At 45.9% G+C, this 19,535-nt stretch overlaps 1 protein-coding gene across 2 annotated transcripts in view; it reads left to right on the top strand.

Moving 5' to 3' along the window:
• The first annotated feature begins 185 nt into the window (after positions 1 to 185).
• FBXO16 (F-box protein 16) overlaps positions 186 to 19,535 on the top strand; it is a 65,391-nt gene continuing 46,041 nt past the window's right edge. For both annotated transcript variants that reach the window (XM_068280058.1, XM_068280057.1), the window contains exons 1-3: positions 186 to 306; positions 17,027 to 17,135; positions 19,497 to 19,532. In XM_068280058.1, the coding sequence (XP_068136159.1) occupies positions 263 to 306; positions 17,027 to 17,135; positions 19,497 to 19,532 (189 nt within the window). In that variant the 5' untranslated portion in view covers positions 186 to 262. The remainder of the gene's footprint in view (positions 307 to 17,026; positions 17,136 to 19,496; positions 19,533 to 19,535) is intronic.

The raw sequence follows: 19,535 nt of genomic DNA, 5'->3' as shown, positions 1-19,535 counted from the left end.
ACATGCTGCTTTTTTTCCGCCTGCATAGTCAGGAAAGCCAGCCCACAATTAGGTCGCGCATTCACATTAGGTGGAGACGCCCCCTCAAGTCAGACCGCCCTTCTTTGGGTAGGGAGGCGGGTTCCCCGTATTAGTTACAGAGGACGGTCGTTATGACAACCCCGGGGGAAGGGAAGAGGGCGTGCTGAAGGAATCCGCCCTCTGACTGATTGGCAGGTGGGCCAAGCGAGCCGGTTTCCATAGGAACGAGGCGAGCTCCCGTATGCCCGGCTGCCCAGCTGACCGCCCGGCCCTCGCGCCTGCCAGGTACGCTGCCCCCGACATTGCAACCTTGTATCATTTCCCTGTGACGTCACTGGGAGAGCTGACTGCGGGATAGGGGGGTATTCTGAGTGTTTTAAAGCGATGTAAAGACTGGTACACACCATGCAATTTTCACATCAGATCATATTAAGCTCAATACAATACTCACCTGAACATGGATTGGGGAACCTCACAGCGAGCGACCACAAACGAGGTACCCCGATCCATCTTCCTAGCCGCGGAAGCACGCGATGGCACACAACGGGGCGCAAATAGGTCAATTATTACGGTACTTTGATGTCGTTTGGGTAAAAGCGCGCCTGTACACATGTCGTGAGATCACAGAAACGATCGCTTATCGCTCAAAAAATCAGCAGTGGTTATGGGCCTCTAGAGTGAGTGCTCAGATATTAAGGTTCCTCTTACACTGTGAAGAGAATGTTGCAATGCGATGCGATTATTCTTCAATCGCATTGCAATATTTAAAAAAAGGGTACTTTTCCGTTAGCCGGGCGCAAGTGTAATAGGGTAAAGTTATGTGTTCTGTGAGCCTGTTAGCCGCCCGCAACTTTAATAGGGCAATGTAACAGATGAAGCCGCCGGCTTCGGCTCTGCCTCCTCTCCTCCCCCTGCCTCTCTCCTATAGAACACTGGCAGCCAGAGGATACGCGTGTCCCCGAGAGTCGTTCGTCGCGGCAGAGAATCCTGCCGTTCGTTCTTGCAGAGTGGGTGCTGGCAGAAGCAATGTCTGCAGCCTCCTCGCTCTGCTTGTTTCTTGCAACGAACGACTCCCGGGGACACCCGTGTCCCCCGGCTGCCAGTGTACTTTGCCCTATTACACTTGCGCCCGGCTAACGGAAAAGTACCTAAAAAAGTCGATTGTTAACGGTGCGACCATATAGTAAGCAAGTATGCCTCACTGGCAATGTAAACGTGCATGCGATTTTGTAAACACACTGCATGCTGTGCATTATCCTGACAGAACCCGCCTCATTGCACCGCGATCAAAAACAAATACGTGTGTACTCTTTGTTCTGTATCCAATCAATGTCGGATCTGAAGGTCCTTTCACATGTAGCCATCCTGCCAACATGGCTATTCAGTACCTGTGCAAAGTATATTCTCTGTGTAATCACTTGGGCTTCCGAAGAGGAGTGGCTGTGTACTCGCGAGTGTGCGAGAGAGGGTGCTAGCGTGTGCGCAGTACGGAGTGACCCTTCTTCAGAAGCCCGAGTGCTTCCGAGGACTGCCGAAGCCACACCGAAGCAGAAGAGAGCAGACTATGACCCATGGGTCATAGACTGCTTACAGCGGAGCCTGCAAGGGAAAGTGGAGACTGGGAGGAGAAAGGGAAGGTTCTATAGGACCTGGGGCCATAGAAGGGGTGCGCAAGCAAAAGAACATAACCGCTAGGGAGCTGGTGACGCGTGGTGCAGCTAAGTGAAGGAAGAAAGAAGATTACCAGTGAGATCACTTTCCTTGCCTCCTCCTGGGCTGCCTGCGTCAAAAACGTTAAGTCATCATCACGCCACCACCGCGTGATGACACCTGATGTCCTGTAGCGGTACTGCAGGCTGTCAGTGGGCGGCACCCATGGAGGAGTCGGCTTTCTGGGCTCTGTTCTCCTGTGTGTTTTCCTGGTCCCTGCTTCCTCCTGGATGAGCGGCTGGTCACTAGTAAGTAGGGAGATTTACTTGTGACCTGTGGCTGTGTGACTGTCCCTAAAGAGTAAGGGTTCACAAGTCCACGGGCGTGGGGATAATTGTTACACCCTCGCCTTGGGTGCAATTTAGCCTAGAAAATTTCCTGATAGGACCCAGAGCCTTCCCTCTCCTTAGGTAAGTATCTATTTCTTTTTAAATTACAAGTCAGACTCTCTTTAATCACTTGAGGACCGCAGTGTTAAACCCTCCTTAAGACTAGGCCATTTTTACTGAAATTGGCCACTGCAGCTTTAAGGCCAAGCTGCAGGACCGTACAACTGGGAGACTGAAGGCGGAGCAGCCTGGCGCGATCTGCTAGCCCCATAGAGAGCCATGTGTCACAGCCCCACTGAGATCGATTATTTGAATCTGACTCTGTGTGGCTCTGAGGTAACAGGCAGGATTGTCACTAAGACCTTTAGAAAAGCATGCACTGGAAACTCACTTCTAGCTTCCAGTTGTCACCCGAGCCATACCCTGAGGGTGATCCCCTATGGAGAGATGGTCAGAGCAGCCCGTAACTGTTCTGATTCCAGCGTTTTGGGGCAGGAGTTGAATTTGGTGGAGGGGAGACTCCGGGAGCGGGGGTATAAGAGCCAATTGATCAAAGGGGCAAGACAGCAGGTACTAAAAAAGAATCGCCGAGACCTGCTTAGTTCGGATACTGGGCACAGGACTAGGCGTAATAGAAAATTAACCTTTACAACTCCTTACAGTTTGGAGTACAATAAGGTCATTAACATAATAAAAAAATATTTGCCAGTCCTGCACTCAGACCCAAAGCTTCGCAAGGTCCTGGAGGAAGGCTGTGCTTTTTCGTGCCCCTACTTTAGGAACCCGCCTCTCTCCGAGTCTCTTCTCCAGCTCCCCCAAACCTGTTCCAACGTGGTTGACATATAAGTGTTCGTTTAGGTGCAGGTACAACACCTGCAGGTACTGTCCTATCCACAACAATGGGATGTACAACTCACCCCTTAAAGAGAATCTGTTTTGTTAAAATCGCACAAAAGTAAACATACCAGTGCGTTAGGGGACATCTCCTATTACCCTCTGTCACAATTTCGCCGCTCCTCGCCGCATTAAAAGTGGTTAAAAACAGTTTTAAAAAGTTTGTTTATAAACAAACAAAATTGCCACCAAAACAGGAAGTAGGTTGATGTACAGTATGTCCATACATAGAAAATACATTCATACACAAGCAGGCTGTACACACTAGTGTTGGGCCGAACAGTTCGCCTGGCGAACCTCTCTAGGGCCTCTTACTACTTCCGGGTCGCAATGAGCGTGACGTCACTCATGACGTCACGCACATGCGCAGAGAGTGCCCGGCAACGGGAGCGCGATCTAGGACGCGCTCCGCCGGGCAGCGCAGGCGTACTACTCCGGGTCATTGCGACCCGGAAGTAGTAAGAGGCCCATGGATTTAGAGATGTTCGCCGGCGAACGGTTCGGGAACCGTTTGCCACATCTCTAGTATACACCCTTCCTTTTGAATCTCAAGAGATCATTTGTGTGTTTCTTTCCCCCTGCAGCTATCTTCCACTGAAGTGTCAGGCTGTTTCTTCCTGCAGAGTGCAGACAGCTCTGCCTGTATGTAATTCCTCAGTATGTGAAAGCCCAGCCAGCTCAGAGGAGGATTTATCCAGCTTGTAAAAGATAATAGAGCAGAGAGAAGCTGCACTAATCTAAATAACACACAGCAGTATGCAGAGAGGGGCCTGGAGGGGGGAGATGCATCACAGAACCACAACACTGAAGAACTTGGCAGCCTTCCAGACACAGGCTGACAAGTCTGACAAGAGAGAGATAAGTTGATTTATTACAGAGATGGTGATAGTAGAACGTGCTGCAGTAAGCCAGAACACATTAGAATAGCTTTTGGAACTTGTCGGATGATAAAAAACAGGATGCAATTTTTGTTACGGAGTCTCATTAAGGCAACGCATCTCGGAACACTTTAACCACTTCAGGACCACAGTCTTTTCGCCCCTTAAGGACCAGAGCCTTTTTCTCCATTCAGACCACTGCAGCTTTCACGGTTTATTGCTCGGTCATACAACCTACCACCTAAATGAATTTTACCTCCTTTTCTTGTCACTAATACAGCTTTCTTTTGCTGCTATTTGATTGCTGCTGCGAGTTTTAGTTTTTATTATATTCATCAAAAAAGACATGAATTTTGGCAAAAAAATGACTTTTTTAACTTGCTGTGCTGACATTTTTCAAATAAAGTAAAATTTCCTATACATTTGAGCGTGAAAATTATTCTGCTACATGTCTTTGATAAAAAAAAACATTCAGTGTATATTTATTGGATTGGGTAAAAGTTATAGCGTTTACAAACTATGGTGCCAAAAGTGAATTTTCCCATTTTCAAGCATCTCTGACTTTTCTGCGCACCTGTCAGGTTTCATGAGGGGCTAAAATTCCAGGATAGTACAAATACCCCCCAAATGACCCCATTTTGGAAAGAAGACATCCCAAAGTATTCAGTGAGAGGCATGGTGAGTTCATAGAAGATTTTATTTTTTGTCACAAGTTAGCGGAAAATGACACTTTCTGCCAAAAAAAAGAAAAAAAAAAAGTTTCCATTTCTTCTAACTTGCGACAAAAAAAAATGAAATCTGCCACGGACTCACTATGCTCCTCTCTGAATACCTTGAAGTGTCTACTTTCCAAAATGGGGTCATTTGTGGGGTGTGTTCACTGTCCTGGCATTTTGGAGGGTGCCTAATTGTAAGCACCCCTGTAAAGCCTAAAGATGCTCATTGGACTTTTGGCCCCTTAGCGCAGTTAGGCTGCAAAAAAGTGCCACACATGTGGTATTGCCGTACTCAGGAGAAGTAGTATAATGTGTTTTGGGGTGTATTTTTACACATACCCATGCTGGGTGGGAGAAATATCTCCGTAAATGACAATTGTTTTATTTTTTTTTACACACAATTGTCTATTTATAGAGATATTTCTCCCACTCAGCATGGGTATGTGGAAAAATACACCCCAAAACACATTATACTACTTCTCCTGAGTACGGCGATACCACATGTGTGGCACTTTTTTGCACCCTAACTGCGCTAAGGGGCCCAAAGTTCAATGAGTACCTTTAGGATTTCACAGGTCATTTTGAGAAATTTCGTTTCAAGACTACTCCTCACGCTTTAGGGCCCCTAAAATGCCAGGACAGTATAGGAACCCCACAAATTACCCCATTTTAGAAAGAAGACACCCCAAGGTATTCCGTTAGGAGGATGGTGAGTTCATAGAAGATTTTTTTTTTTGTCACAAGTTAGCGGAAATTGATTTTAATTGTTTTTTTTTCACAAAGTGTCATTTTCCGCTAACTTGTGACAAAAAATAAAATCTTCTATGAACTCACCATACTCCTAACGGAATACCTTGGGGTGTCTTCTTTCTAAAATGGGGTCATTTGTGGGGTTCCTATACTGCCCTGGCATTTTAGGGGCCCTAAACCGTGAGGAGTAGTCTTGAAACCAAATGTCGCAAAATGACCTGTGAAATCCTAAAGGTACTCATTGGACTTTGGGCCTCTTAGCGCACTTAGGGTGCAAAAAAGTGCCACACATGTGGTACCGCCGTACTCAGGAGAAGTAGTATAATGTGTTTTGGGGTGTATTTTTACACATACCCATGCTGGGTGGGAGAAATATCTCTGTAAATGACAATTGTTTGATTTTTTTTACACACAATTGTCCTTTTACAGAGATATTTCTCCCACCCAGCATGGGTATGTGTAAAAATACACCCCAAAACACAATATACTACTTCTTCTGAGTACGGCGATACCACATGTGTGACACTTTTTTGCAACCTAGGTGCGCTAAGGGGCCTAACGTCCTATTCACAGGTCATTTTGAGGCATTTGGATTCTAGACTACTGCTCACGGTTTAGGGCCCCTAAAATGCCAGGGCAGTATAGGAACCCCACAAGTGACCCCATTTTAGAAAGAAGACACCCCAAGGTATTCTGTTAGGAGTATGGTGAGTTCATAGAAGATTTTTTTTTTGTCACAAGTTAGCGGAAAATGACACTTTGTGAAAAAAAAAACAATACATATCAATTTCCGCTAACTTGTGACAAAAAATAAATTCTTCTATGAACTCATCATACACCTAACAGAATACCTTGGGGTGTCTTCTTTCTAAAATGGGGTCACTTGTGGGGTTCCTATACTGCCCTGGCATTTTAGGGGCCCTAAACCGTGAGGAGTAGTCTTGAACCCAAATGTCTCAAAATGACCTGTGAAATCCTAAAGGTACTCATTGGACTTTGGGCCCCTTAGCACAGTTAGGCTGCAAAAAAGTATCACACATGTGGTATCGCCGTACTCAGAAGAAGTAGTATAATGTGTTTTGTGGTGTATTTTTACATATAACCATGCTGGGTGGGAGAAATATCTCTGTAAATGACACATTTTTGATTTTTTTTACACACAATTGTCCATTTACAGAGAGATTTCTCCCACCCAGCATGGGTATGTGTAAAAATACACCACAAAACACATTATACTACTTCTCCTGAGTATGGCGATACCACATGTGTGACACTTTTTTGCAGCCTAGGTGCGCTAAGGGGCCCAACGTCCTATTCACAGGTCATTTTGAGGCATTTGTTTTCTAGACTACTCCTCACGGTTTAGGGCCCCTAAAATGCCAGGGCAGTATAGGAACCCCACAAGTGACCCCATTTTAGAAAGAAGACACCCCAAGGTATTCCGTTAGCGGCATGGTGAGTTCATAGAAGATTTTATTTTTTGTCACAAGTTAGTGAAAAATGACACTTTGTGAAAAAAAACAATAAAAATCCAATTTCCACTAACTTTTGACAAAAAATAAAATCTTCTATGAACTCATCATACACCTAACAGAATACCTTGGGGTGTCTTCTTTCTAAAATGGGGTCACTTGTGGGGTTCCTATACTGCCCTGGCATTTTACGGGCCCAAAACTGTGAGTAGTCTGGAAACCAAATTTCTCAAAATGACTGATCAGGGGTATAAGCATCTGCAAATTTTGATGACAGGTGGTCTATGAGGGGGCAAATTTTGTGGAACCGGTCATAAGCAGGGTGGCCTCTTAGATGACAGGATGTTTTGGGCCTGATCTGATGGATAGGAGTGCTAGGGGGGTGACAGGAGGTGATTGATGGGTGTCTCAGGGGGCGGTTAGAGGGGAAAATAGATGCAATCAATGCACTAGGGAGGTGATCGGAAGGGGGTCTGAGGGGGATCTGAGGGTTTGGCCGAGTGATCAGGAGCCCACACGGGGCAAATTAGGGCCTGATCTGATGGGTAGGTGTGCTAGGGGGTGACAGGAGGTGATTGATGGGTGTCTCAAGGTGTGATTAGAGGGGGAAAATAGATGCAAGCAATGCACTAGCGAGGTGATCAGGGCTGGGGTCTGAGGACGTTCTGAGGTGTGGGCGGGTGATTGGGTGCCCGCAAGGGGCAGATTAGGGTCTAATCTGATGGATAACAGTGACAGGTGGTGATAGGGGGTGATTGATGGGTAATTAGTGGGTGTTTAGAGGAGAGAAGAGATGTAAACACTGCACTTGGGAGGTGATCTGATGTCGGATCTGCGGGCGATCTATTGGTGTGGGTGGGTGATCAGATTGCCCGCAAGGGGCAGGTTAGGGGCTGATTGATGGGTGGCAGTGACAGGGGGTGATTGATGGGTGGCAGTGACAGGGGGTGATTGACAGGTGATTGACAGGTGATCAGTGGGTTATTACAGGGAATAACAGATGTAAATATTGCACTGGCGAATTGATAAAGGGGGGTCTGAGGGCAATCTGAGCGTGTGGGCGGGTGATTGGGTGCCCGCAAGGGGCAGATTAGGGTCTAATCTGATGGGTAACAGTGACAGGTGGTGATAGGGGGTGATTGATGGGTAATTAGTGGGTGTTTAGAGGAGATAATAGATGTAAACAATGGATTTGGGAGGTGATCTGATGTCGGATCTGCGGGCGATCTATTGGTGTGGGTGGGTGATCAGATTGCCCGCAAGGGGCAGGTTAGGGGCTGATTGATGGGTGGCAGTGACAGGGGGTGATTGATGGGTGGCAGTGACAGGGGGTGATTGATAGGTGATTGACAGGTGATCAGTGGGTTATTACAGGGAATAACAGATGTAAATATTGCACTGGCGAATTGATAAAGGGGGGTCTGAGGGCAATCTGAGCGTGTGGGCGGGTGATTGGGTGCCCGCAAGGGGTAGATTAGGGTCTAATCTGATGGGTAACAGTGACAGGTGGTGATAGGGGGTGATTGATGGGTGATTGATGGGTAATTAGTGGGTGTTTAGAGGAGAGAAGAGATGTAAACACTGCACTTGGGAGGTGATCTGATGTCGGATCTGCGGGCGATCTATTGGTGTGGGTGGGTGATCAGATTGCCCGCAAGGGGCAGGTTAGGGGCTGATTGATGGGTAGCAGTGACAGGGGGTGATTGACGGGTGATTGACGGGTGATTGACAGGTGATTGACAGGTGATCAGGGGGGATAGATGCATACAGTACACGGGGGGGGGGGGTCTGGGGAGAATCTGAGGGGTGGGGGGTGATCAGGAGGGGGCAGTGGGCAGGGGGGGGGATAAAAAAAAAATAGCGTTGACAGATAGTGACAGGGAGTGATTGATGGGTGATTAGGGGGGTGACTAGGTGCAAACAGTGGTCTGGGGGGTGGGCAGGGGGGGGTCTGAGGGGTGCTGTGGGCGATCAGGGGGCAGGGGGGGGGGAAATCAGTGTGCTTTGGTGCAGACTAGGGTGGCTGCAGCCTGCCCTGGTGGTCCCTCGGACACTGGGACCACCAGGGCAGGAGGCAGCCAGTATAATAGGCTTTGTATACATTACAAAGCCTATTATACTATGTACATGCGGCGATCCGGGTGCTAGTAACCCGCCGGCGCTTCCGAACGGCCGGCGGGTTACTACGAGCGGTGGGCGGAGCCAGTCCCCGGCGGCTGATCGCGTCACGAATGACGCGATCGCCGCATAGCCACTCCCGCAGCCGCCCCCGCCGATGGGCGTATTGCGGTCGTTTGGGCCCAGTCTTTGCCGCCGCCCATCGGCTGGGGGCGGTCCTCAAGTGGTTAATGGAGAGGCCAGATGCATTAGAAATGAGGCCTATGTTACCCAAGTCTCTAGTGTATCTAAACATTTTTTGAAAGAGCACCAGGGGGACATGGGCAGCTTCATTTTTCAGGGTATCGATAGAGTGGCTCGCTCACCTAGAGGGGGCGACTTACATCGAATTTTACGGGAGGCCTTGTGGATATGGAGGTTAGGCACTCGAGTACCCACAGGCCTGAACTCAATGGACGTCAGTTTAACTTATGATGTGAGGGTCTGACTTCCATATAAATAATTTTGTTTGCCCTCCTCTCCATTCTTGCCCCTTTCCTCCTCCTCCCCCCCCCTCTCCCCCAATCTTTATCTTCTTGGGTATTGCTCTATTCTACTTAACATGTTTGTCCTCAATTTGTGCATTTATCTTGATGCCTGACCATACCATCATTGGTTTTTTAAAGAGTAACTGTTAGCCCCCAAAGTGAAATTTAAATCTCTACAGCAATGTTTTATTTAGTATTAAAGTGATCCAAAAAGCCAATGCAGAACTTAAAAATCAATATAATTTTGTTATTATGTAGCCTTTTGCCCAAGCTAATGACGCAAAGCCGCATATCTGATACTGATGAGCATGCCTATGTCTGCCCGACCCCCCTCTCCCCCCTCTCCCCCCCAGGACCAGGTGCCGATCTATTCGCACCACAAACAGCTGACCGCTCTGACAGGGAGAGAGAGCGGCAGCACTTCCAGCGCAGCCACGCAGAGCAGCCGCCGCCGAGTCACATGTGAGACATGTGAGAGAGATGCACGGCAGCGGCTGCTCTGCATGGCTGCGCTGGAAGTGCTGCCGCTCTCTCTCCCTGTCAGAGCGGTCAGCTGTTTGTGGTGCGAATAGATCGGCACCTGGTCCTGGGGGGGAGAGGGGGGTCGGGCAGACATAGGCATGCTCTGCATGCTCATCAGTATCAGATATGCGGCTTTGCGTCATTAGCTTGGGCAAAAGGCTACATAGTAACAAAATTATATTGATTTTTAAGTTCTGCATTGGCTTTTTGGATCACTTTAATACTAAATAAAACATTGCTGTAGAGATTTAAATTTCACTTTGGGGGCTAACAGTTACTCTTTAATGCTTTATTATTCTATGTTTGTACATTGGCTTTGCCATTTTACATGTATATTGTTAATGTCACTTTAAGGGGATAGGCCGTGCCCACTGGGGGCTGGCACTTGACTACTTAAACCTGTGATGAATTTGTCTATACTGGCTATGATTAAGGAGCCTTTCAGAGCTCCGATACGCGTCAGCCTTTTATGTATCTTTTGATGTGCCAATAAAATTGAAGGTTTTATACCCATCCATGGTTACATAGTTACATAATTATTTTGGTTGAAAAAAAGACATACGTCCATCGAATTTAACCAGTACAAAGTACAACACCAGCCTGCTCCCTCACATATCCCTGTTGATCCAGTGGAAGGAGAAAAAACCCTTACAAGGCATGGTCCAATTAGCCCCAAAAGGGAAAAAATTTCTTCCCGACTCCAGATGGCAATCAGATAAAATCCCTGGATCAACACCATTAGGCATAACCTAGTAATTGTAGCCATGGATGTCTTTCAACGCAAGGAAAGCATCTAAGACCCCTTTAAATGCAGATATAGAGTTTGCCATAACGACTTCCTGTGGCAATGCATTCCACATCTTAATCACTCTTACTGTAAAGAACCCTTTCCTAAATAAATGGCTAAAACGTTTTTCCTCCATGCGCAGCTCATGTCCTCTAGTCCTTTGAGAAGGCCTAGGGACAAAAAGCTCATCCGCCAAGCTATTATATTGCCCTCTGATGTATTTATACATGTTAATTAGATCTCCTCTAAGGCGTCTTTTCTCTAGACTAAATAAACCCAGTTTATCTAACCTTTCTTGGTTAGCGAAACCTTCCATCCCACGTATCAATTTTGTTGCTCGTCTCTGCACCTGCTCTAAAACTGCAATATCTTTTTTGTAATGTGGTGCCCAGAACTGAATTCCATATTCCAGATGTGGCCTTACTAGAGAGTTAAACATATTATGCTAGCATCTCGAGTTTTTATTTCTCTTTTAATGCATCCCAAAATTTTGTTAGCTTTAGCTGCAGCGGCTTGGCATTGAGTACGATTATTTAACTTGTTGTCGATGAGTACTCCTAAATCCTTCTCCAAGTTTGATGTCCCCAACTGTATCTCATTTATTTTGTATGGTGCTAGACCATTGGTACGACCAAAATGCATGACTTTACATTTTTCAACATTGAATTTCATCTGCCATGTATGTGCCCATATAGCCATCCTATGGTGTAGCGGGACATCTTTGTTTGACTGCATGTTCTGAGATCCATGATCCCTGCTCCCCTTGGGTGTGCATCGGTGGTTGCAGCGTTCCTATCTTCCTGAACGGAATGACGTAATCGACGTCGTGACGTCACAGGGTGTCCCGATCCACCCCATAGCGCAGCCTGGCGGTGATTGGCCAGGCTGCGCAAGGGCTCTGGGGGGGGGGGGCCTCTATCGCGGTGGGTATCGGCCCACCAGGGCCTGAGCAATCCACCGCGGCTTTACTGGACGAGCTGAGCTCCTCCGTAATGCCCAAGTGGTTTTAATGATCTGTATTATTCATATTTTGCACTATCGTGCTATGGTCCCAAAAATATTTTTTTTTTCTCGGGAGATATGTAATGTGTTGAGTTCTCTATGTGGCATATGTTTCTATATTTTTAGAAAATATGTTGAAATATGCGTTGGGTGATAACGCACAGCATGTGACTGAATCGCCGCACCGCAGGCACACCAGCGCGGAAGCGCCATTGGAACATAATTGCATTACAGTGCAGTTATATTATCTGTTACAACACAACAGACTTAGGCCCCTTTCACAGCTGGACATTTTCATAGTGGTGCGTTACCCTTTTTTACCGCAGGGTAACGCTAAAGCAACGAAAACCTATGTGGCATAGCAGGTCTATTTTGAAAATAGGCTTCCGTGCACATCCTATTTCTGCCACAGGAAGTGAGTTCTAGAGAGCCTTGCTTATGGCTTGGTTAGCAGCCAGATTAGAGATTACCGCGCATTGCTGCAGAAATCTCTGAAGGCTGTTTTTGACGTTACGGTGCGATGTGATCATCCAGTCGCACTGCACCTATAACGTTGGTAGTGTGAAACCAGCTTAAAGGAAACATCAGGCAAAAAATGTAAAATCAGCTTTACTCACCTGAGGCTTTCTCCAGCCACTTGCCGCCGACTGTCCCACACTGATCACTCCGCTCTCCGCCGCTGTCCCGGGCTCCCCGCCCGCTGTTCAGGCCGACCTCGAGGTCATCCTTACTGCGGCTGTGTGAAGCGCCACTATCAATCATGGCCACATGGTCCGCGGCGTACTGCGGAGGTGGAGTAGTTCTGCGCCTGTGCTGTTAATCATGGCCACGTGGTCCATGGCACACTGCGCAGGCGCAGTAAATCTGCGCCTGCACAGTACGCCGCGGACCACGTGGCCATGATTGACAACGGCGCTTCACACAGCCGCAGTAAGGACGACCTTGAGGTCGACCTGAAAAGGGTGCGGGGAGCCCGGGATGGCGGCGGAGAGCAGAGTGATCAGTGTGGGAGTCCGGATTTTGCAGATTTTTTTTTTACGGAGCCTGGATACACAGAGAACTTTGCACACCTAACGGATGCCAAAGCAGATTGCCTACTGCCTGCTCCTCCCCTCAGCGTCATCTTTGCGGACCTCTTATCCAATAGAAACACACAGGAAGGGAGCACACGTTTTTGACATATATTTAAACGGACTGGAAATGTATGCTGCAAAAGCACAACATTTTGAAAAACGGAGCAGTTTAAAACGCATTCCGATCTGCAACCTGACAGGTGTGGACCGAGCCTAAGGGCCCTTTTACACTTAATCAGTTGCTCTCAGTTAAAACGGAAAGAAAACTGATTTTCAAAGTAAAGCCCATGTTTTCCTATGGCCTCTTTTACACTTAACGCGTTTTAAGGATACCACAACTGACATGTGACATGTTGAGATAGACATGTGTATGTACAGTGCCTAGCACACAAATACCTATGCTGTGTTCCTTTTTTTCTTTCTGTGCCTGAAAGAGTTAAATATCAGGTATGTAAGTGGCTGACTCAGTCCTGACTCAGACAGGAAGTGACTACAGTGTGACCCTCCCTGATAAGAAATTCCACCTATAAAATACTTTCCTAGCAGAAAATGGCTTCTGAGAGCAAGAAAGAGATAAAAAGAGGAATTTCTTATCAGTGAGGGTCACACTGTAGTCACTTCCTGTCTGAGTCAGGACTGAGTCAGCCACTTATATACCTGATATTTAACTCTTTCAGAGAGAGAAAGAAAAAAAAGGAACACAGCAGAGCTATTTGTGTGCTAGGCACTGTACATACACATGTCTATCTCATTATGTCACATTTCAGTTGTGGTATCCTTTAACTGAAATCTTCCTCCCAATGCACTGCTATGGAAAAAATGCGTACCAACGCGCACTATCGCGTACTAACGTATACTAACGCACACCAACTGATTAAGTGTAAAAGGGGCCTAAGTGTGAGAGGACCCAAGGGCAGGTTCACACTGTAGCTGAAAACCTGTTGCGTTTTAACGGATCAATTTTTCTTCAGCAGTGCATTTCAGCTTTCAACCCTGAAAGCGTTTACTTCCTGTGAAAAAGGATGGTAATACTTCCTGTGTAGATGTATGGTGTGTATGGCTACTGTCCATTCCTATTAACTGCCACTGTGTCTGTTAGCAGTGGCATGGCCCTAAAGCTGCCCATACACCTACCGATATTGCGACCCAGTTGACCATCCAAATTAAAAAATGTATCATTTGGATGAAAATTGGTGCCGCAACAAGCATGCCCGATTGATGATGCTACCGATTTAAGAAATCGAAATAGATCAAATGTATCAATACAGCATACTGGAAAATCTAAGTCCCATGTGGTCAATGGGATGCATGGCGGTAACTGTGCATGATATTGTAACGACCGTCAAATGTGACAGACCCTTGGCCGCTGTCCTCCAAAATGCACATTGCCACGCCCTCTGCATTCTCCCACTGTGTGGGGTACTTCATGTATACAGTTATACCATGTATTTATTGAGTAACTGAACTCTGCGGAGCAGGTGTGTAGGGTCCAGGTGACTTGTATCTTGCGGTTTAGTGACAAATGACCGGGCTGCACACCTGCAAACAGGGGGGGGGGGGGGCGTAATGCAGTGTGTAGAGCGTTTGTTGTCTGAGGCTCCTGCAGAAAAATCATCTTTAATGTGACCGCAGGGCTGTTTCCTCTGTTTGCTGTAGCTCTACTTAGGTCATGGTCACTGCCCTGTCCACTGCAGAGCACAGCACATGTAACCTGTCACCTATATGGGACCTGTTGCCTACAGCAGCGCTCAGTGTCACATCAAGCCTTGTACAGGTAGTCCCGGTTAAAGGACAAGATAGGGACTGCAGGTTTGTTCTTAATGTGAATCAGTCCGTAAGTTCAAAACATTGTGCCATCGCTGTCCCCTGTACCGCCTCTATGCCCCCCTGTGCCTCCAGTACCCCCCTCTGTGTCACTGCTGTTGCCCTGTGCCTTCAGTGTCCCCCTCTGTCCCCCCAATATCTCACCTCTGCCCCCCCCCCCCCCGTGCCCTCAGTGTACCGCAGCAAAATGTCATTTTACCGGTTTAAAAAAACATTTTTCCTTTGAATTTTTTAAAATCGATTTTCTCAAAAGGTCTTTCAGAAAAAAGCCACAGAATCATATTTCACATTGTCAAGCTGTTCGTATCGGTGGGTCATTCGTAAGATATTGCCGTATTGGACAACATTAGTTATAAACAATGTTGCTAAATCATGTTAAATGACAAGCGACTGAAATCGGATATTCTGCTCGATTCAACTGGCGGTACAAGTCATACGACTATTGTGCAGATGTCGTGCAGTCGGCCGAGTGTAGAGCATCGGCAGAGCATGCGCACACTGCACGTGCAGTATTTGAGCGACAGTGTTAAAGAGCATGCGCACATGTTCCATGAAATGTTACTTCTGCCTGTAGTCGCAGTATTTTACTGATGTAATTGTTTGGAATTTTGTTGTGTATGAACAAGATCATTTAACCCATTAGCACTTTAAATAGAGTTATTTTGTTTGAGATAAGTGTTGAAAATTATTGAAATGTTTTGATCTCTCTCTACCAGCAGAAACTATAGAAACTGAAAGCAGAAGTCCTCTATTATTGTCTTACACTGCCCCCTGGTGACAAGAGGCCATAAATACATATGACTGCAGTGCTAATTAGAAGAAGGGAAATGCAACAAATAAGTAATAAAAAAAGGTGTTAAAATAAGTTGGCCTGGAGCACTTGCAAGCCTCTAAATACATTGGCTGCTAAAGGGATAAACTACACGTCATTTCTTTTTGGCAGGTAATGTCGCTTAAAGAGACTCCGTAACAAAAATTGCATCCTGTTTTTTATCATCCTGCAAGTTCCAAAAGCTATTCTAGTGTGTTCTGGCTTACTGCAGCACTTTCTACTATCACCATCTCTGTAATAAATCAACTTCTCTCTCTCTTATCAGACTTGTCAGCCTGTGTCTGGAAGGCTGCCAAGTTCTTCAGTGTTGTGGTTCTGTGATGCATCTCCCCCCTCCAGGCCCCTCTCTGCACACTGCCTGTGTGTTATTTAGATTCGTGCAGCTTCTCTTTGCTCTATTATCTTTTACAAGCTGGATAAATCCTCCTCTGAGCTGGCTGGGCTTTCACATACTGAGGAATTACATACAGGCAGAGCTGTCTGCACTCTGCAGGAAGAAACAGCCTGACACTTCAGTGGAAGATAGCTGCAGGGGGAAAGAAACACACAAATGATCTCTTGAGATTCAAAAGGAAGGGTGTATACAGCCTGCTTGTGTACGGATGTATTTTCTATGTGTGGACATACTGTACATCCACCTACTTCCTGTTTTGGTGGCCATTTTGTTTGTTTATAAACAAACTTTTAAAAACTGTTTTTAACCACTTTTAATGCGGCGAGGAGCGGCGAAATTGTGACAGAGGGTAATAGGAGATGTCCCCTAACGCACTGGTATGTTTACTTTTGTGCGATTTTAACAATACAGATTCTCTTTAAGCGAAGATGTTCGTTTGTGTGCCCCGATTTTAAATTAGAGTGTGTACGGTCATTAACACCTCAGCCACTGCAAATTCCTATACAAAAATTCCAAAACGCACACAAAAGTTCTTACAAAAAATACCCGAAAAATCACAAATTCGTGCATGCAGTAATCGCCATGACAAGTGTGAACAGCCCTGAACTCCAGTTCCACAGCCCTGTTTGAAAAAAGTGACAATCAGCTAAAAATATCACTTTTTAAAAATGTATTTCATTTTTATAAATGACTCTCGCCTTCTCCATCTGCAGATCGCCCTTCCCTCCCCCACCACACCGCTCAAAAAACACGTTCTCATGTAAATAGTATATTTCCAGCACCTCGGCACCAGCTCCAGTCACTGTCACTGTTTTCCGTCAACAAGTATTTGACATATTTGTCTTCCACCCCGGGCCCCATCCTGAAGGCATCTACAAATGTTTAAATTTTCCCCAACCGTGCTCTGATTAAATCTATAAGCCCCTTGTGTCATAATTTGTCCAAACATGTCAGCAGTGACAAATGGCCGCAACTAGATCACAAGTCACACAAGCCTGAAACCCAATCGGGGTTGACCGTGAAAAAAAAATTCCATTTTTGTGTGTGAAGGGAACTCTGTGTAAACTGGGGGAGATGCATGCGCGAGTACGCTGGGTAAATACAGAACGATGTGAATTTTCACAGGTGCTAGAATAACACAGGCATATTCTTTTTGTTCCTCCTTTTTTTTTTTCAGAATTAAAAAAAAAATGGCGTTTGCTCCACCGAAAAACACAGAGGGAGCGAAACTGCAAACAAAAATGAGTACGTGGACACCGCTGAACCATCAGCTCATGAATGACAAGGTAAACTGAGTTGACCTTTATGTGCTGTCAAGAGGTAAAAATGAAAACGTTTTAGTCTGGTTTCACACAAAAAAAACAGCATTGGCGTTGCGTCGCGCCTGACGCACCGCATCGCGAAAAACAGGCCTTCAGGGAATACCGTGCTATTGCAGGAAGTGACGTGTGCTTGCTGTCACTTCCTGCTTAGAGTAGGCGGAAGCATATTGTTAAAATACTCTTCCGCGCATGTGTCCCATGACATCGTGTTCGTAATTTTTAAAAAACCACGCCATAGACTATCATGACTTCCGGGCCGATGCAGATCGCCACAAGTCGACGCATAGTTTTATGACTTGCGTTGGGGATGCGGCGAAAATCTCACTTCCGTCGCGTTGTACCGTGGAAGTATGAAAGTCTCCATAGACTCTCATTGCCTGGTGGTGGGCTGCAGTAAAAATATTGCACCGTCTTCGGGTGAAAGGGTCCTAAAGGTGGCCATACATCAAGCGACTTGGTGGATAATCAACCATCCGATTTGATTATTATAATTGAATCGGATGAATCGGAAGTGCTATCAAGAGCATGCCCGATCGACGATGCAACCAATTTTGGGCTGAAACTAGTTGCATGTATTGATTAGACATGCTGCAAGGTGTTGGGCCGCCGTGCTAGATCAGGTGTGTGGCAGTAACGTGCAGTATCAGGACGAGCGATGGAACCCCCAGCGCTATCCCACTAGTGTAAAATGTCCCCCTTCATGAATACTTTACCAGTCGTTGTCCGCCACTGGCTCTGTCTCCACACTCCTCCTCACAAATACGTGCACCATGTGGTTGCCAGGGTAACGTGGCTGCATGTGCCGCACACGACGTGTCTGTATGAGGAAGAGTGCGGAGACGGAGGTAGCGGCAGGCACCGACAGGTAAAGTAATCATGCATGGGGCACGGGGGTGGGGGCGGTGGGGCACATTTTACACTAGGGGGGGCATCGCCAGGGGCAACGTCACTAGGCCGATTCCCGCAAGATTCTTGAAATTGATCAGTAATCGGCCTGGGGTGTATGGGTGGCTAACAGATCTCTCTCCAATCAGATTCAATCAGAGAGATATCTGTATCTTGGTTGAATCTGATCATCATCGCTAGATGTATGGCCACCTTGAAGGCCCAGTTCCCCGTCCCAGAACAATGCTAACCCACAGCGCTGACTTCCCAACACACCATGTGATCACCAGGCCCCACCCACCTCCTCCCTTCTTATCACAAAAAATGGTATATTTGAAATACATGTGTACACATTCATATATATAGGACATTTCTCCCAGAGTAAAATGCACCATAAATTACTTTTCTCCCATGTTACTGTCACTTACAACGAGCAGTAAAAAGCTGACAGATCTGACAGGTTTTGGACTAGTCCATCTCCTCATGGGGGATTCTTAGTATTTCCTTTATTCTTTACAAAAGCACTCTATGGAAAGGCTCTATAAAGAAGATGTTGACCAGCCTCTCTACTCGCCGACACACAACTTTGGCAGCTGGGCTGGTAAATGTTTTTTTAAAGGTGATGTGAAGTGAAAATAAACTTATATAACGAATTGTATGTGTAGTATACCTACAAAATAAAGCATTAGTAGCAAAGATATGAGTCTCTATTGTTTTCAGTAAAGTTGGCAGTAAAGTTAAGAAACTTGAGTTGTTATCTATGCAAAAGAGCTTCTCTGAGCTCTCTGACCAAACTTGGTCGGCTACAGTGCTATTTTCTGAAGCACTTATACTTTAAAGAAACAGTGAAATACAACTTCAGATAAGGTTTTACTGCAGAGAAGTTCAAAGGGTCATTATTTCTGCTTTGTTTTATAGTTTAATATTAGAGAATTATGCAACTTTATACAAAAAAAATATAATATAACTGAAAATAAAAATATGAGACTCTTTTATTTTCTTATACACTACTACACATGCAATTCATTATATGATAAGGGTTTTTTTTCGCTTCAGTGTCACTGAAAGTAAAGAAAACCCTTCGAATCTCCCATGAGGAGATGGACTAGTCCAAAATCTGTCTGATCTGTCTTGTTACAACCTACTGTAAGTGACAGCAACATAGGAAAAAAGAAAGTTAGAATACTTAGTCTGGAAGAAATGTACATTAAAAAATACTGAGTGGGTTCCATACAATATTTGACAGAATCAGTCATTTAAATTAGATATAGTAAATGACGCATCCCTCGAAGTTGATTGATAATGTCTGACTGATTTAGAAAGATCGGATCACAGATGAAATTGCAATGGACGTTAATCAGTGTTTCTCCTGTTCATTGAAATGACGTGGCAAGCAATGGATACATGTGATTTATGCAGTGATCCTTTATATATTTCTAGGTGTTTGAAGAGAGGAGAGACCTGCTTGGGAAATGGGTA

This window comes from Hyperolius riggenbachi, chromosome 4 (assembly GCF_040937935.1).
Source record: "Hyperolius riggenbachi isolate aHypRig1 chromosome 4, aHypRig1.pri, whole genome shotgun sequence".
Classification (NCBI taxonomy): Eukaryota; Metazoa; Chordata; class Amphibia; order Anura; family Hyperoliidae; genus Hyperolius; species Hyperolius riggenbachi.
Note: the sequence above shows the minus strand (reverse complement) of the source record. Positions and strands in the feature narration are given on the sequence as shown.